We start from the raw sequence: 22,767 nt of genomic DNA, 5'->3' as shown, positions 1-22,767 counted from the left end.
CCTCAATAAATGATGAAATTACCGAAAACCTCCAGAAGTGAAGGTTTCTGTTGGTATGTTTTAATGATCTACAATGGAAAATTTTAAAATAGAAATGGGTAATATGGTATGTATGCATGTGAGATTGACGAGAGGAGATTAATGTTTGGACCATATTCAACAGAAAATTATTCGTACGTACCAAGTAGTAGTAAATAAAATCTTTTGAGTATTCAGATCTTAATTTTTTCTTTTCAGGGGAACATTATAGCCATGAATTGACATTAAGCCGGGTTATGAATTCAGATGCAGGTAAAAATATCTCATATCCACATCAAATATTTTTTCTATTCGTAAAACTTTCGAAGGGATGACATTTATTCTACCGCTTGGAACCATTTATTTGTTTCCTTGTAAATAGAAAAGCCTTATCAATGAAATCATGATAAGAAACGCAAGATATAGTTACAATGTAACACCGTTTTCAGTGGGACATATATACTTGATATTCAATCGCTGCTGAAACGTTATTATATAGATTAGAAAAGTACACAGTTGGGGAGTCGATATTATTCTTTTGATCTACATATCTTACCAAATGACTCAATGTAAATTTATAAATGTAAGTCCGACATCGAATTATGGAGGTCCTGAAATAATAACAAATCATGAATCGGAATTAATATTATATATTACTTGAAAAACAAAACACTAGATTTATAGAAAGGCGAAAACCTTCGTGTGAGGTGAACTCAAATTACAGATGCCTTTCAAACAATAAGTATAATAACAAAAATACCGATATCAAACGAAAATGCATTTGTCCGAACATTCAAAACGTAAAGTCCCTTGACAAAATCAAAAGCTCTAACACATCAAACGAACAGAAACGACTGTTTCATTCCTGACTTGTTACACGCATTTCCTTATGTTGACAATGGTGGATAAACCCGGTTTAATAGCTAGCTTAACCTCCCATCTGTATTACAGTCGAATACATTATATTGACATCGATTTGTGAGCAAAAAACAAACAGATATAATAGACGAACGTGAAAATGACTAGATAAGACTTGTAATGCACAATGGATAAGGTATCCAACATGTACACAGCGTACATAGTTTCTAAACTTCAGATAATCATGCTGCATAACGGTAAATAATTTTGTTATTACAGTGAACCGAAATCGAAACTTGGATCTTCTCTATGAAGAGACAAGTCATTTTAGTTGTAGCGGACCTGTTTTTAGGTGGAAGTATGTCCCTGAAACACTTAGTATGCAGGTAAAAATAATAACAATATAGTCAGACGCTCATTGAGAATATATGCCTCATCTACTTCATGTACTTATATAAGTAGGGAGTGAATTGTATGGAACGCCGGAACTGTCTTATAGTGTAAATATCTAATGTGTTTTGTCGCTTTGCCTTTACGTCCTGTCATTTTTTCCTTATGTTATGTGCAGATGCCTTTATTTCCTGACACGGCATCTCTGTGTTATGTCAAATTAGTAATGTGTTTGGTCAAACAATTGAATGATATGTCATTGCTAAACTTTGTTGTGTAAAATATGCATTACATTATGCTTTAACTACTATATATTCTGTGAATACATTGAAACGTAAGTCAGTTAAAAATTACGTCCTGTCTCAAATGTGATTGTTATGCCGAATGTTCTATGCACACATATTACCTTCAGTTCACATTCAGCATCCAATGGATATAACCTTGAAAAAGAATATAGCGAAGTAGTTCAGAGCTTTTTAGAAAGCTAAAACTTATTATTTTCTTAATTTTTAAAGTGTATATCACTGATGCGTTTTGTTTTAATCTGTGTCAAAAAAGCGTTTACCAGAACGTAATAGGTGTTTGCACATAACGTAATTGGTGTTTGGACATATCGTAATAGGTGTTTGCACATAACGTAATAGATTTTTGGACATAATGTAATAGTCATTTGCACATAGCGTAATCGGTGTTTGCACATAATGTAAGCGGTATATGCACATAACGTAATAGTGTTTGCACATAATGATTTAGTTTTTATACATAACTTAATAGGTATTTGCACATAACGCAATATGTGTTTACACATAAGGTAAACTATGTTTGCACATAGGGTAAACGATGTTTGCACATAGGGGGAACGAGGTTTGCACATAAGGTAAACGAGGTTTGCACAAAGCGTATAAGTTGTTTGCACATAATGTAAAAGGCATTTGAACATGACGTAATGAATGCTCACAGAGAGTATCAATTGTTCGGCAAAACGCACATGAATTATACTATGATGTGTTGTGTTTTTCACTGAAGATACATATGTATAAACACAACATAACGCCGAAAGACTATAATATCATGAGGTTTACATAGAACAAAGGTGTATCAAAACAAAACTTTTAGAACATTCGGCATAACAATCACATTTGAGACAGGACGTAATTTTTAACTGACTTACGTAAAAGAAGAATAGACACAACATAGATAAAATATGAGAGAATGTAAAGGTGGTTGATCATAAAGTTTCGAAGTATTCACAGAACATATAGTAGTTAAAGCATGATGTAATGCCTATTGTACACAACAAACTTTAGCAATGACATATCATACAACTGTTTGACCAAACAAATAACTAATTTGACATAACATAGAGATGCAGTGTCATGAAATACAGACATTTGCACATAGCATAAAGAAGAAATGACAGGACGTAAAGACAAAGCGACAGAACAAATTAAATATTTACACTATAAGACAGTTCCGGCGTTCCATAGAATTGCGAGTACATATTGATAATGTTGATCCATCAGAGAAATAAAATAGTAGAACCCAACAGCACCTGCATACAAAGTCAACATTTTATTTAAAGATAATAAGATATTGTAGAGCTTTCGCTTCATTTACTAGTTTTCTTGTTTGACTGCATAAAAGAGAGCTTCAAGACGAATGGATCTTAATGTCAAAGTTAATGTTGCAATCAACCATTAGCTATTATATGGGCGCAGCTATTTTATGAAATAAACATGGTATTCTAAATCGGAAGGAATGCTTTTTCTGATTGGTCAATAAGTGCAGCCGGTAATTTTTGTATTACTAACCACTTTGTGCATTCTGCATTATACCTAAAGCAAACTAATCTTCTAGTTTCCGTAGTCCTTGCAGAACTGAGAATTCTTATTTTTGTTGTGATGTGACATGTGTTTTAAGTGAAAAATTGATATCCAAGGGAGATAATAAAATTAAGAATGGAAATTGGGAACGTGTCAAAGTGACAACAACCCGATCAAAATGCTGAAAACAGCCGAAGGCCACCAATGGATCTAAGTATGAATAACGTAAAGATAAGCAACGTTAACATGTATTCTTGGACTAAAACATACTGTCATATACAATTTTCTTAATTTTAGCTAGATTATTAAAAAATAAACTTTCACAAGTATGTATATTAAAAATAAAATCGAGCACTGTCATCTTTGGGGAAACTGATGTTTTTTTTTAATCTACTAGTATTTGAAGTATTCACACCGATAGCGTTAATGACTAATTTATATAAATTGATATGGAATTATTACCAATGTTCTAACTTTATACCAGACACATTTACGAAAACAGTGTTACCGGTACACGAGTTTGAAAGCTGAATTGGTAACGAAGTTGATAAAATATGTACGAAAAGAAATATCGTTGGAATTTATGAGTTTATAAAACGAAAATTATTCGTTGTAGTTATGTTTGAAACGACTATACGTCTTAACAGCCTACAGACGTATTAAACAGAATTGATGTCGCGAGAGGAAACTGCGCATTTTCAGATAGAGTCAAAATCATTTGAGACACACCTATACCTTAAGGTGAACATGCAATCATCATAGAGAAGTGCTAACCCATAATATGGATGTGGATTTTAGAATCGAGACCGAATTATTAAATAATAATATAAAGAACCTTTCATAATTTTTTAAATATTTTTTAGTTACATATATTCAAGAAATTGTAAAACCGATCATGCTAAACTTGCATTGACAATTACGATCGTTCTTAATCCCCGCACTCACAAAATACTTTGATTAGTGAGGCAATTTACAGAAACAATGCATGTGCCTCAGACAAATACAGTCAACTGTTTATTTATAATATGAGGTAAATAAGGGAAACAGTAGAATACCGCTGTTTGAAATTCATCAATCGATTAAAAAAGAAACAAATCCGGGTTACAAACCAAACACGAGGGACACGCATCAAATATAAGAGGAGAACGACGACACAACAGAAACACAACACTAAAATGCAACACACACACAAACGAACTACAGTATAACAATGGCCATTTTGCAGGACATTTTAAGAAAAATGGTAGGTTGAACCTGGCTTTGTGGCTAGCCAAACGTCCTGGTTTTATAGTAATGTTAAATATAACATTAAAATGTGATACTATTACATGACAGGACTACAGGACAAATAAATTGGAGAACATACAGGACAGAGAAACACAAAAATAATAGCTATCAAACAGGTCAAAAGGTACCAGGCTTAAAATTTAATACGACTAACGCGCGTCTCGTCTACACAATACTCATCGGTGACGCTCAGATCAAAATAGTTCGAAAGTCAAACCGAGTACAAAATTGAAGAGCATTGACACCAAAAATTCCAAAAAAATTCCAAATACGGCTACTGTTATCTGCCTGGGATAAGAAAATCCTTAGTATTTAGAATATTTCAAACTTTTGAAAACAGTAAAGGAGTAGGTTCAGTAAGACCCCTTTTTGGCCCCAAATATAGCAGTTTTACAAAGTTGTGAAAATGTAATCTTTTAACTATTTACCGGAAAGTAGTATACTTCTGCTACATAAATATGCTCTGTTTTTGACAATACAATGAACATATATCGGATACTAGCATCATAAAGTCGTGCTAAATTACTGAAATCTTCACAATTTTAGCATTTTAGCTAAATTGTAGACGGTTTTCGTCTTAAATGAAAGTGGCCGCATTCGTGTTCATTCTTAATATTGAAATGCAAGTTGTATTTGATGATAATACATAACATATATAAAGGTTAAGGATGAACACGGATGCGGCCACTTTCATTTTCGACAAAAACCATCTGAAAAGTGACGTTTTTTGGAATATTTGATAGATTTTTCATATTTAAGCTTGAATCAGAGCGCTTTTAATGACTTAATCAGTTAAAATCTTTCACATAAACTAATTGAATCAATTGAAATAGACACTTAAGTGCTTAAAAAGTGTCTTCACAAGACTCATCGCTGACGCTCAGATCAAAATAGTTCGAAAGTCAAATCGAGTACAAAATTGAAGAGCATTGAGCACCAAAAATTCCAAAAAAATTCCAAATACGGCTACTGTTATCTGCCTGGGATAAGAAAATCCTTAGTATTTAGAATATTTCAAACTTTTGAAAACAGTAAAGGAGTAAGTTCAGTAAGACCCCTTTTTGGCCCCAAAATATAGCAGTTTTACAAAGTTGTGAAAATGTAATCTTTTAACTATTTACCGGAAAGTAGTATGCTTCTGCTACATAAATATGGTCTGTTTTTGACAATACAATGAACATATATCGGGTACTAGCATCATTAAGTCGTGCTAAATTACTGAAATCTTCACAATTTTAGCACGGATGCGGCCACTTTCATTTTCGACAAAAACCATCTGAAAAGTGACGTTTTTTGGAATATTTGATAGATTTTTCATATTTAAGCTTGAATCAGAGCGCTTTTAATGGCTTAATCAGTTAAAATCTTTCACATAAACTAATTGAATCAATTGAAATAGACACTTAAGTGTTTAAAAAGTGTCTAAATTCTTTCGTCAGATGAACCTGCAATTTGAGGCCAATATCGGCTCTTACCGGACCTACTCCTTTATAAAAATGACTATATAATAGATATATATGTTAACACCGAGGTGGTGACTAACTACAGAATGAAAACGAATTCGCAAAACAACATAATTAGCACATTAAAAAGCACAGCCGAACAACGTATTAAATGTAAAAAGAAGAGATTGACGCACAAAGTGACGGCACATTTTAATTTCTAAAAAACAATTTCCCCCAAAAAATAGGATAAAGTTTAGGTTTGTAATATTGATATGACATGTATTAATAACAATGAAAATTACAATACATGTACTTATTAATATAAAATTGTGGTAGTAATTAGATACTTAATTGTATCATCTAAGCTATGTCGTTATTTTTTATAAATCATCAAATTGTAAACCAAATACATCGTATCAATTTAGTTGACTCAAATTAAAACATTCAGGTGAAAAACTCACGAGTTAATAGACACCTTTAGTAATTTTGCTGGCCCGGATAAACTGTTTTAAATTGTGTCCTCATCATGTAACCTTCAACAGCACGAATCATGCTACTTATAAAAGAATTTATTGTTTTAAAATGAAATGGTTTTAGTAATTATGTCAGAATTTAAATGAAGCTGACACATAGCCTTAATGTAGTTGCATTAATTGATTCCTTAAAGACAAATACATGTATGATGTCACACGCTAACACAAACACACACAAGATACACATGCGAACAAACTATAAAACAGAACATCAAAACTACCCCTACAATCCACAAAACAAACGTATGTTAAATGTTTCAGTGCTACATTATGATCATCTTCGCTAGCCAAGGGTTACGATCCACTCCCGTTCTCTCCACCCTTGGCAGATTAAGCCAACATTTGTGATAACAATGTTGCGCCATTTATCGGAAGATTAAAGTCATACCCATTCCGAATACATTATTCTTGACCAATGGTAGCACTTGAACTCATCAATTTGGAGGTAAAACCACAGTACCGTCTAGATTCTACACACTTGGTAAAGCCGGAAATAAAAATATTTGTCAACATTCATGCATTTGTGCATGAAACATAACATACACATGAACTTCTATTAGTCGATTGAAAACATTCAAGTTGTCACTAAATATAGTCGTATGTTTAGGGATGTTGCACAATAAACACGTGGCAATTGTTTACAAACACTTTCTAAATTTACACGTGATCATAGGCGCTTTTTTATTGGATGTAGCGAGTTTCGACTGCAACCAATAAAAACCCTTACCTTGTGTCTCCGAAATTTTATCTCAATCCACCAAGGGTGGCGAGAACGGAAGTGGATCGTAACCCTTGGCTAGCGAAGATGCTTTATAAATCATTTGAACGTTTATGAAAAAGACTATATGAAAATTATCCCCCGCTGATGATGAAATGTTGGGAGAATTAACCAGTTATCTTACATTAATATAAAAAAAAAGGTGCTAGCAAACAATTCCTAATCTGATCTTAAGTAAACCTTTAAACAATTGTCCATTAAAAATAATGTTAATTTATTGCATTATAAGGACTTATTTACTCATATCTACTGGTTGTATTGGATAGTATGAATTTTGATAACAATAGATAAACATGCAAATAAACTCGTCATAGATACCATGATTAAATTTTGTATTCACGCCAGACGCGCGTTTCGTCTACAAAAAATACACCAGTGACGTTCAAATCCAAAATTTAAAAAAAAGCCAAATAAAGTACGAAGTTTAAAGAGAATTGAGGACCAAAATTCCTAAAAGTTTAGCCAAATAAAGATAAGGTAATCTATTCACTACTTCTCTTTCATCTTGTAACAGTATTAAAACATTTGACTTTTCTACTCTTTACACAAGTATTCCACATTCCAAACTAAAAGACAAATTGAAAGAGTTGGTATTATTTTGCTTGATAAAAAAGAATGGCCAACATAGATACAAGTATCTTGTCTTAGGGAGGGATAAATTATACTTTGTAAAGAATCACTCTGATTCAAACAAAAAATTCTCTGAAACCGATATTATCAAGATGCTTGATTTCTTGATTGACAACATATTTGTAACGTTCGGAGGACGTGTTTTTCAACAGACTGTCGGCATCCCAATGGGAACAAACTGTGCCCCTCTACTTGCCGACTTGTTTCTTTATTATTATGAGACTGACTTCATGCAGGAACTTCTTAGGAAGAAAGATAAGAAGTTAGCAATTTCCTTTAACTCTACTTTCCGCTATATAGATGACGTTCTTTCACTAAACAATTCAAAATTTGGTGACTATGTGGAACGCATCTATCCCATCGAATTGGAGATAAAGGATACTACAGATACAGTTAAGTCGGCTTCATATCTTGACTTACATCTAGAAATTGATAATGAGGGTCGGTTGAAAACAAAACTTTACGACAAAAGAGATGATTTTAGCTTTCAAATTGTGAACTTTCCATTTCTAAGTAGCAACATTCCAGCAGCACCTGCATACGGGGTATATATCTCCCAATTGATAGATATTCCCGTGCTTCCATTTCCTATAATGATTTTCTTGATAGAGGGTTACTGCTCACAAGGAAGCTATTAAACCAAGAGTTCCAAATGGTGAAGTTGAAATCATCCCTTCGTAAATTTTACGGACGCCATCACGAGTTGGTTGACCGTTATGGAATAACCGTTTCACAAATGATATCGGAGATGTTCATTACGTCGTAACTACAATCCCCTTCCCTTTCATGAATGTGACCTACCGAATTAGACTATTTACCGGATTTGTAATCACATAAGCAACACGACGGGTGCCACATGTGGAGCAGAATCTGCTTACCCTTCCGGAGCACCTGAGATCACCCCTAGTTTTTGGTGGGGTTCATGTTGTTTTTCTTTAGTTTTCTATGTTGTGTCATGTGTACTATTGTTTTTCTGTTTGTCTTTTCATTTTTAGCCATGGCGTTGTCAGTTTGTTTTAGATTTATGAGTTTGACTGTCCCTTTGGTATCTTTCGTCCCTCTTTTCTTACCATTTAGTAAACTAACCATTCTAACACAGGATAATATTCGAGAAACTGCATTTATTTGATATTTACTCTGACAATGTTCACCCAATTTTTTTCTTAAGGGTTATTAATCGTGTTAAATTAAAGTTCTTACCTGTATTCTGAAGCAATCAAGCTTTAAATTGATGAAGTCTTGTAAAGGAAATATCTGTTTTCCTGACCTGAAGAGAGTTCAGCTTGACCAGACTAGACCTGTGGAAAGGTCACCTTTACCAGACCAGACTAGACCTGTGGAAAGGTCACCTTTACCAGACCAGACTAGACCTGTGGAAAGGTCACCTTTACCAGACCAGACTAGACCATTGAACAGATCTGTTGTTAATATGTTTTGTGGACAAGTCTGCTATTTGACAGACCTGGCATATCAGTCATGAAAACAGGTCAACGTTTGATCGGTACAATGTAACTAATCGAAAGTCCATACTCAAATGATATTGTTTAATCAAAGCGGTCCCCTTAATTACTAGTTAACTTTTGATCATGTTAACTTTATTTTGAGCAGAACAGACAAAAAAATAAACTTTTATAAGAATAGGTCTGGTTTGAACAAACAGTCCGTATCAATGACTGCTTTAAAAAGTAGACATGAACACAAGTTAACTTTTGTATGTGTGGCCTGGTTTGGCAGGGTTAACTTTAGTATTTGACCTCTGAAGTTAAGTTTTCGTGCAGTCAAATGAACAAGTCTTCTTTTTAATTCAAAACAATTCTGTCCTAGAATCGGTCAGAGGAATCATACATAATATGCCACGTTAACTTCGATAATTCACCAGTCATAAAGTCTGGTCAACTAGTTCACTAGCTGAACAGATTAGGATTGCACCTATCTGTACCCACAAATGATAGTGTGTCATAACTACTACTAAAATTAGTATTCCTCGCTCCACAGGTTAGCTCTGAGCTGTATAACGAAATAATCAAGACAATTTCCTCAAAGGGTCTTGTATTAGGACGGCATTGCAGAAATATCTGGTGGCCAACGATATTGCTCGCATCTATCATTGCCCTCCCAACATTAATTATTGGATTTGCAGTTTTTGGTTGGGCAATGAGCGAATCCAGAGGTCAACGTGATCTTTTAAAGTTGGTTTATGTCCTGATGGCATTTCCTGGTGCAGCAGTGCTGTGGTTAGCTATGTGTGGCTGTTCAGAATATTGGGTAAGTATAAATATTATGACAAGTGTAGTGACTATAAAAATTTTATTTGAATCTTTTTATTTTTTTTATTTAAAGCCACTTTTAAGCACTGCTTTTGAGCTATTTTGTGGCGGCCAGTTTATTTTTGTAGAGAAAGTCGGAGTGCCTGGAAAAAACCCACAAACCTTCGATAGGAAAACAATTAAGATTGGTATCGAGTGCACTCGCACGTGCTTGGTTCGAACTCACAACCTCAGTGTTGACTGGCTAGATAATATAGTAATAAATACTTTGACCACTCGGCCACCGAGGCCCCTGTAAAAATTTGAATGCAACACATGCAACAAAAATATGTCAAATACGAACACCATGTGTCGAATGATAAAAATGTTGAATCCGGAAAGGAGAACACATTACTTGATCTAAAAAGTAAAATCACAAAAATACTGAACTCCGAGGAATATTCAAAACGGAAAGTCCCTAATCAAATGGCAAAATCAAAGAATAAAACACATCAAACGAATGGACAACAACTGTATTATTCCTGACTTGGAACAAGCATTTTCTAATGTAGAAAATGGTGGATTGAACCTGGTTTTATAGCGCTAAAGGTCATTGTCATATAAATGTTATGGTTATGTCTCATTAAGTCTTCTGAGTTTGAAGTGGGTAGTAAAAGGGGTACCTTAATGACGAATAACGGTAAACATTCTTGCCAAATGACGTTAATGGTAATGTTCGATTGATATCTTCATTGGATCACACTATTCAATTGTTTATCCTAATCTGTTGTTAAATAGAAATAATTAGATGTGGTATGAGTGTTAAAGAGACAACTCATCAGCCAAGTTACAGTGTATAAATCATAAGTCAAATGTCGGCTTGCCACACGAAGAATCGGCTCACATCGAACACCAAGCTATAAAGGATCCCATAATCCATAGTGCATAACAATTCAAACAGGAAAACCGACACCATATTAACACGACAACCACCGAACAACAGATTCATGATTTAAAACTGACGCAAACAAATGCAGCAGATTTAAACGTTTGAATCTATTTTTAATGTCTACATTCTTTTGTGATTCCTGGCCGAACCACTAAAAAAAGAAAAGAAAGTTTACAAGAACGGTTCATTTTGATATATTACAACAAATAAATAGAAATAAGCCGATACATGATCCCGGTATTGCGAACTATCTTTGAAGCATACCATCTCATAAAGTATAGTAGCGATTAGTCACAATTTTTGACAATCCTTGTATATACTATAACAACTAATAAAAGAAGCATGTATTAGTTATAAAAACAAAATATAATTTCACCTAACATCAAATAGATTTAGTGTAATGACGTTACATTTAGAAGAGAGAAAAACAACAAGCTACTGTGCATTGCTGAAATTGAGGCGAAAGTAGGACTGTGAATGCTCATTGTTTCATAGCAATATAATTTTGCTGTTTTTTAAAGTCATATGAAACCTCAAATTAAAAAAAATGATTCATATGTTTTTATAGCAAAATGGACCAGTTAAAACATAGAACACTTGCATTTAAAATCAAAACATCGCTTCAAACGCGGGCATGGCGAATGAGTTCGATTATAGAAACAGCATACGATAAGATCAAAAGAACATTTCAGCTCACAAATGCAAAATGAGCAATAGGTTACTAAATATTGTCCTTTTTGACGTAATTATTTTCCGTACAGATTCTCGTGTAAAAATGAATTCCCTAAATCTAGAAAAGGACAGTTAATGCTAACAATTAATGGATTAATTTTATGTATGTTCCTTTGGGTAAATGTTTGCAGTGTTTTAGAGATTTATTCTTCTCCAATAACATTTTCAAACGACTGTCGTTAACTTCAAAAGCGTCAACCGAATTGAAAGACCATCAACACCACGTTATATGTCTAACACATCCAACATATTTTTTTGACCTAGAAATACGTAACTCAACTATTTGCATATGATTCATTACAAAAGTTGAATTGTACTTTGATTGATAGATGTTTAAGAAACTAGTTAAACGCAATTAATTATTTTTTATTGAAAACTTACTAAAGGTCAAAATGAAAAAAATATTTTGTGTGGTGTAGTTTATGCAGCCAATACATAGAAGGGACCTTTAAATGTTAGGAAGTGGTCGAAATGATATGATTGTCTACAATATGACTCTCTATGAAAAGCACGAACCTTAATGTAGAAGATTTTATAATTTCATTCTTTAGAACTTCTGTACATGTGTATTATTTACGTCATCGTTATCCTAATTTGGTGTATTTTTCCTTTTTCCTCTCATTTGAGCAACAATTATTACTGACTTATATTGAATATAAATTATACAAAGTTCGATGTTCTATGTTTGGTTTTTGATAATACTCAGCTAATGTTCGAAAAAAAATCTGTTCATAACTCTGTTAGTTTATTGTGATCTTTGAAGTAGCATTTCATATACTATAAGTTTGTTTTTTTTTCAATATAGGGACAACGTAAGATAAGACACACTTTTCTAGAACTTAACAAAAGACTTATGCAAAATAAGGTCATGGTCACTTATAAAAGAAAACGATTGACTGCTACTTTTACAGTATCCTTTGCAGATCAATAAATTATATATTAATAAAAGTATGCACCACATTTTTTCAGAGTATTTCGATTAGATAGAAAATATATTTGAAATTTTACTCATGCTGTTATTTTTAATATGTAATGTCACCGACACTCCTTATGGTTACAAGAGCGCAATTATTCGTAATGCATTTTCCATAGGGTACCACTAGTGTTTCGTATTTTTTTCTCGAAGACTACACAAACTAGGGAAAATGGGTAGCAGTTCCTGTTACTAGAAATGCCAGTGTTGCATTACAACCAAAAAAATATATAGGGTCATGCGGCTAAAATTGACTTAAAATGCAATTGAAAAAAATCGTCTACTTTTTTCGCTTAATGAAAAGGGCATATTTTTAATGGCTCCGACTTGCAGAAATTGAAGATGTTTTCTATACTTCGGAAAATGTGAATATGATTTTCGGCAATGTTTAAACCTAATTGGATAAGCTTTCGATTAAATGTAATTCCAATCCTGTATCAACCAATCAGAAGCCGTATAGCGTCCATTTGACCCCGTTTCTCACTGTTTCACATTTTGTCCGAACAAAATGACTATTTTTGATATTTTTCAAAGCCTTATTAAAAGAAAATGTCATTTCTCTATACGGTAGTGAAAAAAAATTCCGAAAATTAGAAGCCCGGGCCAAAAGTCGCGCTAGCGTCTATCTAGATAATATTGCATCTTCAAAACATTTTCTGATCACTCTCTGAATTTTGAGAACCAGTTTTTACACGCCGATCAGGCCAAAAATTGGAGCTGATTTTTTCACCAAATACGGTACTGGTCAAAAAGACATGAAGATAATGTTAATTTACTGGCCTAATTTTTTGAAGGTCATCCAGCACTGATCATATTGTCGACAAAACCGTTCTGATATGGAAAAGCTACATCAAATTTTGAAGAATGGCTTTATATGAAACCATTTCTTGAAAAAACACGTTTTTGAAACAGACTATAGTTTTTCCAAATTTTGAAAATATGATAATATTACTACCTTGGCAAGAGGAACTATTCTTGGACTACAATATTCAATGCCAAGATTATTTTTTCTACTTTGCAATTTAACTAAATCGTTGGTATTTGCTTAGGGACCCTTTTGACCAATTTTCACTATGGTGACCTACCATTTACGTTATTTGGTCTAGGGTGGATAGTTGTCTCATTGGAAATCATACTGTATTTTATTATTGAATCTTACTATGTGCTTTCTTAGGTCATAGTGTATTCCGAATACATCAATTTTTAAAGAAATTTGCTATAATTGAAATTCATTAACATATTATTCTAGTGATCTTTATACATGTTTGTTCTATAATTATGATAAATATAATAATAATATCTTAGCTTTACTGTAGACGACTAATTTTCTCGAGCAGTGTATTTGCAAGTGGAAGATCATCGTTAATATGTAAAATTCAAATCTACTCGTCTGGGAACAAAACAACATCATAAAATAGCGATACTGCTTTACTCAAAATAGATAGAATGGGTTTAACACGAGAAAAAATATCAGCGAAAATATTGTTTAACAATATTTAAATGGTTGTACATAATATCTGTTTATTTTGATCGCAACACTTCCATCATTCACGACAGGAATCACATAACTGAACCATGTCGAACATGAACTATACCATGACACTAATAAACCAAACCATGACACAGAATTTTCTGTAATCTTAAATTGTGCTCAAATGTGGGTGTTTTTAGGAATAATTTACGGCAGATATATACCATAACGAAATATGGGATGTAATAGACAGTAACATAATAACTGTACTTTATGCATTAGGAACGAACAACAACTTTTAAATTTTGACATACGCAAGCATTATTCTGTGTCAAATTATAACTATATGATGAAAAATGTAATGTATTAACATATATAAGCAGTAAACAAAGATACTTACCCGCTTGATTTTTACATTCAGAGGTTCCTTTAGCGAAAAAAACGAATGTTTATGTTTTGTCATTGATTGTCAATAACAACTCTTAACCAAACTATGACAAAATCACTGTACTAAATGCCCCTCGATATGACGACCTTACTACCCGTGTTTTTCAACAAATTTATTTATCAAATGTTTATGATTACTTTTGAATAGATATAAAATTGAGTTTTTAAGTTTACGTTTACACCTTTTACGTATTTTTTTCAAATATAACACATTAACAGGAAACATTTTAGTAATTTGTTCTGGTCGTACCTTACTGATAAATAAACTCATAATCTTTTTTATTCACAGGGACGACGTGAGATGAAAATCACTTTGCGCGAGGTTAACAGAAGACTTCTACCAAATAAGGTCATGGTCACTTATAAAAGACAAAGAACCACAGCTACATTTACTGTATCCACTTATGATGCGATTCAAAAACTGCAAATGACAAAAACACACTTAAAGAGAGGGTTAAGATATTAACACATTATAAAAATAAACAGATAGAATATTGCAATAGAAGTTGCATGAACCTAAAGGGCAAATCTGTTTTCTTTCTCTGCTTTTTTAACTTTTACCATACTTCATAACGAACTTTTTGGTTCGAGCGTCAATGATGAAGAACTGTAGCCGACACCTGCGTCTGACTTTAAAATACTAAGCCCTGGTATATTCGATGAATTTTTAGGCTTAACGTTGGTTCGGTTCTGTATATTTCTTTATCATTATAAAAATCTATTCGAAGGTAGTTGTAAAACATTCCAAACACAAAAATTGTGTGTGCCCTCAACTTTTTTCAATATCGGACAGAGAAATTAAAGAAATACAATATTAGGTTTCTATCAGTCCGGTACCCTAACAGCATAACTATTAATACTAGTAGAATAAATAATATTACACTTGATGACACGTCGCCCAGGATGAAAAGTGTCTATCGGATGTTGATAAGGTTACAACAACACCGATTGTATCAGGTGTCCCCAGGATCATCTAAAATGGTGTAATAACATTGAAACTAATGCAGTCTTCTGAAATCTCGTTGTACTATAAAAATTCATTTACATTTGGCCTTGTACTGTTCAACTTTTAGATATTGTAGATTCTAATGATAAGTTTAATTTTTTTTCTATTTTTAAATGTACATTAACCGTATAAAATGTTAAACATGTGCTAAACCAATATATGATAACTCGACCACCAACAGTTACAATAAACAGAGTCATAAAGGTCTATCACTAGGCCTGTTATAATTTATGTGTTTCCCTCAGTTATTATAATAGTTTGTTACCCGGAATTGTTTTCTCTCAATCGATTTATTACTTTTGAACAGCGGTGTACTACTGTTGCGTTTATTTACGTTCTGGCGAAGGAATGGAGAGAGAAAAGGGACAGGCCTAGACCTCATTATTCAAGACTTTTTATACGTTTTCCACTATAACAGAGAAAGGTAGAATGGTACCCAACTGTACAACGCGTAAGAAAGTGGTGTACGGAAATGACATATCAATGCATATAACATTTCCTTAACTTGATATCAGATTTGTTTTGTTTTCTTTGACATGACATCATGTGTAGTAAGTATTTTACTTTATATATTGACTCTGCACGAATTCAATAGAGAAAGAAAATGTTTGTTTGTTTTTCACAACTCGCCCAGGTACACCTTTAGCTCTAAACAGGTACATGTATTGTTTTTCCATCTTTTTCCTATGGAGAGTGAGTTCCTTAATTAAAGATTTTTCAATGCAATATTTAGAAATAGCAAATTCAATGTCACATTATAAGCTGCACCAGTAATGGTTTGACAGAAAATAAGTTAAGTTAATTCTTGAGTACCCTATATTGAAACACCTAAATTGAATTATTTGTATTGAGCATTGCAACAATCCTATGCCTTCTTTCATAAAAAGAGATTTTTTAGCAACATTTTTGAAACTATCCTTATATGAACTTGTTTATATCACTGCTTTATCACAGAAAGCTTTAGGAATTTCTTTTCTGGTGATGGTTGGCAAAAGTAAAAAAAATAATAATATACTATTCCTTCTTTCTTCCACGCATTTTGGATTTCTTCATGGCATGAGTCAGTCAGCTAGAAATTATTACCTGACGTCGACCACATTTTCTCGCCCTAGAAGTCACATTGAGGAAAGGGTCTGTTCCATAGTAATGATACATAACCACGACATATAGTTGTTTATGCATGTGTTGCTAAAACATAAATATGTTGTCTTGCTAACATATTACATACAATGTGAGGGCTTTAAAACTAGTCTCAATTAAACGATTGATTAATTTTTTGAGGAATTCATTCAGTATTGCTGAAATACAGATACTGAATACAAGAACGATTATCGTCACTTGAAGCGGAGTATGTGAAGTGTGTGTGTTCATGTCATTGAGTAAAATAAATATGAAAGGCAAATGATTAGGAATCTGAATCGAATTCGAACATTCCTTGTTCGGCTTTCTCTCATTGATCCATATTAAACTAACTGTTAAGGTTAATTTATAATTTACCAAAGAAATTAATTATATAATATGGTAAAGAGAGTTAAGGTTAATTGGATAGATCATATCTCCTTATCATTTAAAACTGCATTGATTTAGCATTTTCAATAATGAGAAGGGGGTGTCTTAAACAAACATTGCTTCCACATTTTGATTTTGATTTGTATCATATATTTATATACTAGTATATAATTCGTCTTAATACATGTTTCAGCCCAACAATGTAAGATTTGTAATAATGCGGAAGCAAATATTTTGTTCTTCCCTGGCCGGAATTCGAACTCATGCTACTGATATTTTGTGGTATCAATTCGCCTTACACTATTCCCGACGCGCTAGACAACTCGACCATCTAGGCACTACATGACTACAATAATAATAAAGCTTTCGGTGGCCGGGTGTTGCCTCTCTTCGTTAGTTTTTATCTAGAGTCGTAACACAGCACATAAAATATAAGGCATGAAGATGGAAGTTTTACAGATCATCTGAACTCTCTATTGTAGAGGATGTTACTAACTAATGTATGATGCAATCACATACATAATCATATTATAAGTACGTCTTAACGAATAACAACTCTGCGACAGATTGTATCCATCGGATCACCATTGAGGGTGATACAAGACCGAAAACACATTTTTATTCGTCTAAGTATCAGTCCAACAATGTAAGATCTATAAATTTGCGAAAGCAAATGTTTTGTTCTTTCCTAGCCGGGATTCAAACTCATGCTACAGAGATATCGGGACACCAAATCAATATATAGATGTATTTTCTGGAATTTTTGGCCAGCTCACATGTATGTTCTTTCAACAATTGTTTTAATGAAGTTTAAGTCTTAATCGGTATTTGAAATTATGGAATCGAAACAAAAGAGTTGATTTTTTTTTCGGTCGGTAACTCAATACCATTAATTCACATTCATGGCAACTCTTTGTTTGTTGTTTTGCACTTGTACAAAACTGCTAAATGAAATTTCTATAATAATTATAGTAGCCGTAATCGTTACTGAAAAAATTATGTAATATGGTCGAGCAGATACTAATAGATGATAAAGTGAGTTTCTGATTAGTGTTGAGTTTACTGCAATGGTTCTTATAAAGCGGATCTACAAATAATTATTGATTTCTTAAAAAAAAAAAAAAGTATTCAATACAATATATTTAAATAATAAAAAAAGTATTGTAAAATCTTATTGGAGCTCTTCATGTAAACTGGCCATTTCGATTAAAATCTGTTACAGAATGAACATTTTGTAGAATCACATGGCGTCAGAACTACACAACAAAAGAATCCGAGAAAGTCAAACCCGTGAAATGGTTGCTCTTAATATGAATGACGATGATGATGAGGCTCTAATAGATAATACAACTGGGGATCCAGTAACATATAATGAACAGGTATGGAAATTTATCGTAATATGACCAGCAGTAGAAGATTATCCTAGACTTGTGTAAAAACTTCAAGTGGACGAGGTATTAAGAATTGGTCCGATTCTATCATGGATACAAAAGTGACCTGTCAATTCATTAGTTTACATACTAAGTGTTTTGCGCGCAAAGTCAAGGATTTTTGCTTTTGACAAATCATTTCAGACGGGATTCTAATTTCAAATAAGTGTCCACATTCTGTTAGTAAAATTTAAAAAAAATGGTTGGGTTTTCAGTTTTTTGTATAGTGTCTTGTATTAACAGTGTAATACGTAAACATATACAATTCAACCCCTTTAAATAAAATCTAAATGCAACGGTGTCCTCCCATTAAGCCATATGTTTTAGAAAATAAAAAAGTTAAAATTCCTAATGCAATCTTACAATATAAATGCCAGTTCAAAGTTTATAATTTTTTGAACATACATGTAAATAATATCTAGAATCGGAAAGCTTCTGTCAACATTTTCTCCAAGTTTTTAACAAATGTTTAAATCATAAAGTTTGTTTTCTTACGGCTGTATCATTGTTTATGTTATACGACTGAAATTATTTTACATATGCACGAAGGGATAATTGTTTGATATAGTTATGCACGACTGTATAGTTATTTGACATATGTACGACTGAAGAGTTGTTTGACATATACACAACTGTATAGTTGTTTGACATATGTACGTCTGCATAGTTTTTTGACATATGCACAACTGTATAGTGGTTTGACATATGTACGGCTGTATATTTGTTTGACATATGCATAACTGTATAGTGGTTTGACATATGCACATTTGTAAAGTTAATTTACATATGTACGGCTGTATAGTTGTTTGACATATGCACATTTGTATAGTTAATTTACATATGTACGGCTGTATAGTGGTTTGACATATGTACGGCTGTATATTTGTTTGACATATGCACATCTGTATAGTTGTTTGAACTATGCACAACTTTATAGTTATTTTACATATGTACTGCTGTATAGTTATTTGACATATGTACGAATGAGTGGCTGTCTGTCATATATACAACTTTATAGTTGTTAAACATACACATGAAAGTACGAATGTATTGTAGTTAAAAATATATTCGAATAAATAGCTGTCATATGTACGACTGACTGTTTGGTTGACAAATGTACGACTGTATAGTTGAATTAATTAATGAATGAATGAATGCATGAATGATGATTGAAGGAAGGAAGGAAGGAAGGACGGAAGAAAGGAAGGGATGAATGGATGGACGGGAGGGAGGGAGGGATGAAGGAACATGATACTCATTTACTAAATATGTACAAATACAATTATCATTATGAATATTGTAACACAACGAACTTCTACATTCATCATTTTTAATTATACATTTGTTTAAGTGTTTTGCATATGTAGCACTACATGTTTGTTTAACAAAAAAAAAAGACTACATAAAGTTGTTGTAAATACGCAGGACTCTGTTTGGTTTGCATACAAACGACCGTATAGTTCATTACATATGTACGACTTTACAACTGTGTTACATATTTCCTATTGTTTGTTTTTTACTAATGTCCGGCTTTAAGCATTAAATTTGTTTAACATGAAGTTTTATTACGTTTTTGTAGGAGATGGCTACCTATAAACTGTTAGATTTATCCAGCGCCTACCTAATGGACTATATGAATGAAAAACTAGACAATGATGTAGACAATACAAGGCATGCAACAAAAGCAAAATGTATTTGTCAATTTGCTGAGTCACTTGAAATCAAAACAACTACAGATATGTAAGAACGAAGAACAGATATTGCATTAATGAACTCTGCTATTGTCATATCTCTCTGTATATATTTAATGTAAATTTAATACTTTATATCCCAAACAAAATAAGAATATAAATAATAACTGTTGTTTGTCTTTTTTAAAACTGGGCAAAAGTTTTCATCAAGGTTTAAAGCCTTACGCTCTTGTCAATCCATCAACTCAGACAGATACAGAGAGAGAGAAAAAAAAGTCTATATGAAGCACACATTTTTTTTTATTTGAGGATTATTTGTTTTTCTATCTTTATACATGTTATATGCTTTGTTAATTGCAATTGGTTTTCAACTGTTTATAATATATTTGATTATTTTCCATCTAAGAAAGGTATGATAACTGCAATGATATCTATACCAAGGCTAAATCATAGACAAAACACAAACTCAATTCCAAAAGTTTAAATTATTTTGATAATATAAACTTAAAATTAGCTCATTAAGATTTACCATTATCGTCTACCATGTATACTAACAGTGAAGTTATTATGATACCTCATAGAGTCTGAAAAATGAAAATTCTAACGGGACAATAATTTATTGAAACCAGAAACCTGTCGTAAACTCTATAAATAACTCATCAGAGATATTAGGCTTATAATTGTGTGTGCCAGATGTGTGTTTCGTTTATAAAGAATCAGCAGTGATGTTCTAATATAAAAAGTTATTAGGACACTGAATAGTTATCAAAGGTATCAGAGTTGTTTCGTCTACATAAGACTCATCAGTGACGCACATATCAAAATAGTAATAAAGCCAAACTAGTACAAAGTTGAAGAGCATTGTAGATACAAAATTCCAAAGAGTTGTGCCAAAAAGCTAAGGTAATCAATCCCTTGGATACGAAAATCCTTAGTTTTTCGAAAAATTCAAAGTTTTGTTGACAGGAAATTTATAAAATGGACCACATAATTGATATTCATGTCAACACCGAAGTGCTCACTACTGGGCTGGTGATACCCTTAGGGACGAAACGTCCATCATCAGTGGCATCGACCCAGTGGTTTAAATAGTTATCAAAGGTTCTAGAATTATAATTTAGTACGCCAGACGCCTGTTTCGTCTACATAAGACTCATCAGTGACGCACATATCAAAATAGTAATAAAGCCAAACTAGTACAATATTGAAGAGCATTGAGGATCCAAAATTCCAATAAGTTGTGCCAAATACTGCTAAGGTAATCTATTCCTGGGATAAGAAAATACTTAGTTTTTCGAAAAGTTCAAAGTTTTGCTAACAGGAAATTTATAAAATGGACCACATAATTGATATTCATGTCAACACCGAAGAGCTGACTCCGGGGCTGGTGATACCCTCGGGGACGAAACGTAAGGTGTTGAAGATTATTGAATTCTCAACATTCCATAAGGTTTTGCCAAACATAGCTATGGTAATCTTTCCTATGGTTAAATATTTATAGCATTCCAAAAAATGCAAAGACTTGTAATCAATTGATATTATATTGATTTGACAGTATCATGGTGGACATGGACATTTGAACGAAATGGAAAAAACACATATGGTTATTTGTGCGCGATCATACCTGACATTTTAACGCCGTAATATTAAGCTCACCTTGATTTTCAAATAAGACGATTGAGGGACATTTCCTGCGATACTTTTATAACTTATGTCTCTTGCCACTTGTGATCTTTATACTAAAACATGTACATTTTAAAATGGATATAATTTTTGGCAAGACTTATGAGGGGGGAAAAAAGTCTTCTTGTGACAGTTGCCATTTATTTATAGAGATGACAACAAACTAAGAAGATATCCCTTGGTGATGTAAGGGAAACATTTTCGCCTTAAAAATCTAATGTTATAATTTGTTCGTTATAAACTCTTTACTGTTTATTTCCTACTCGAAATCTTACGTTCACTTCCCCGTGATGAGGAGGGAAATATATTATATGTCGTGAATGGGAGAGGTTCTCCTGCATAATAATTTGTTTTAACCTCGCATTCCCTTCCTTTGCTTATTTCTATTTTCACTCGAATTGTAGCTTAAATGTTCTTTACCATACACATGACCATTTACCTCAAATGTCAATTGCCTATCAAGGATTATAGTACGGCAACTTTGTGAGAAATTGTGCACATCCTGCTACAAGCATACAATTTGGCATAGACCTTCCTCATATATTACTTTTTGATTTCAGATAGGGAGGCATTTGAAAAGAATGTCGCACTTCCGGTAAACTCCAAAATGGCGGACTTCATACTTAAATCAGCCCAATATCGAAGGCTATTATTTGAAAAGGTGTTATAATTATGCTACTATCATAATATTTGGACCAAACCTTTGTTGTTTACTACTTTTAGATATATTATATAGATTTGATGTCTTGAAAAACCCTACTTTTAGTAAAATCTAATATGGCGGACATTGTTCTAAATTAAGCTTATTTCTTAGGGAGGGTAATTGAAATATGTTTAAACATATTGCTACTATCACTACACTGTGTAG

General features: G+C 32.8%; 1 protein-coding gene across 4 annotated transcripts in view; it reads left to right on the top strand.

Moving 5' to 3' along the window:
- Positions 1-20,382, top strand: part of LOC143048594 (uncharacterized) — a 148,557-nt gene extending 128,175 nt beyond the window's left edge. For 3 of the 4 annotated variants that reach the window (XM_076222368.1, XM_076222366.1, XM_076222365.1), the window contains 4 exons: positions 14,870-14,974; positions 16,102-16,137; positions 18,334-18,474; positions 20,105-20,382. In XM_076222368.1, the coding sequence (XP_076078483.1) occupies positions 14,870-14,974; positions 16,102-16,137; positions 18,334-18,474; positions 20,105-20,269 (447 nt within the window). In that variant the 3' untranslated portion in view covers positions 20,270-20,382. Of the gene's footprint in view, positions 1-237; positions 292-1,155; positions 1,263-9,757; positions 10,028-14,869; positions 14,975-16,101; positions 16,138-18,333; positions 18,475-20,104 lie in introns of all 4 variants that reach the window. The other variant, XM_076222364.1, reaches the window with a different exon arrangement.
- Positions 20,383-22,767: the final 2,385 nt, after the last annotated feature.

Source organism: Mytilus galloprovincialis, chromosome 10 (genome assembly GCF_965363235.1).
Source record: "Mytilus galloprovincialis chromosome 10, xbMytGall1.hap1.1, whole genome shotgun sequence".
NCBI lineage: Eukaryota > Metazoa > Mollusca > Bivalvia > Mytilida > Mytilidae > Mytilus > Mytilus galloprovincialis.
The sequence above is the reverse complement of the archived record's forward strand: the minus strand, read 5'-3'. Positions and strand labels throughout refer to the sequence as shown.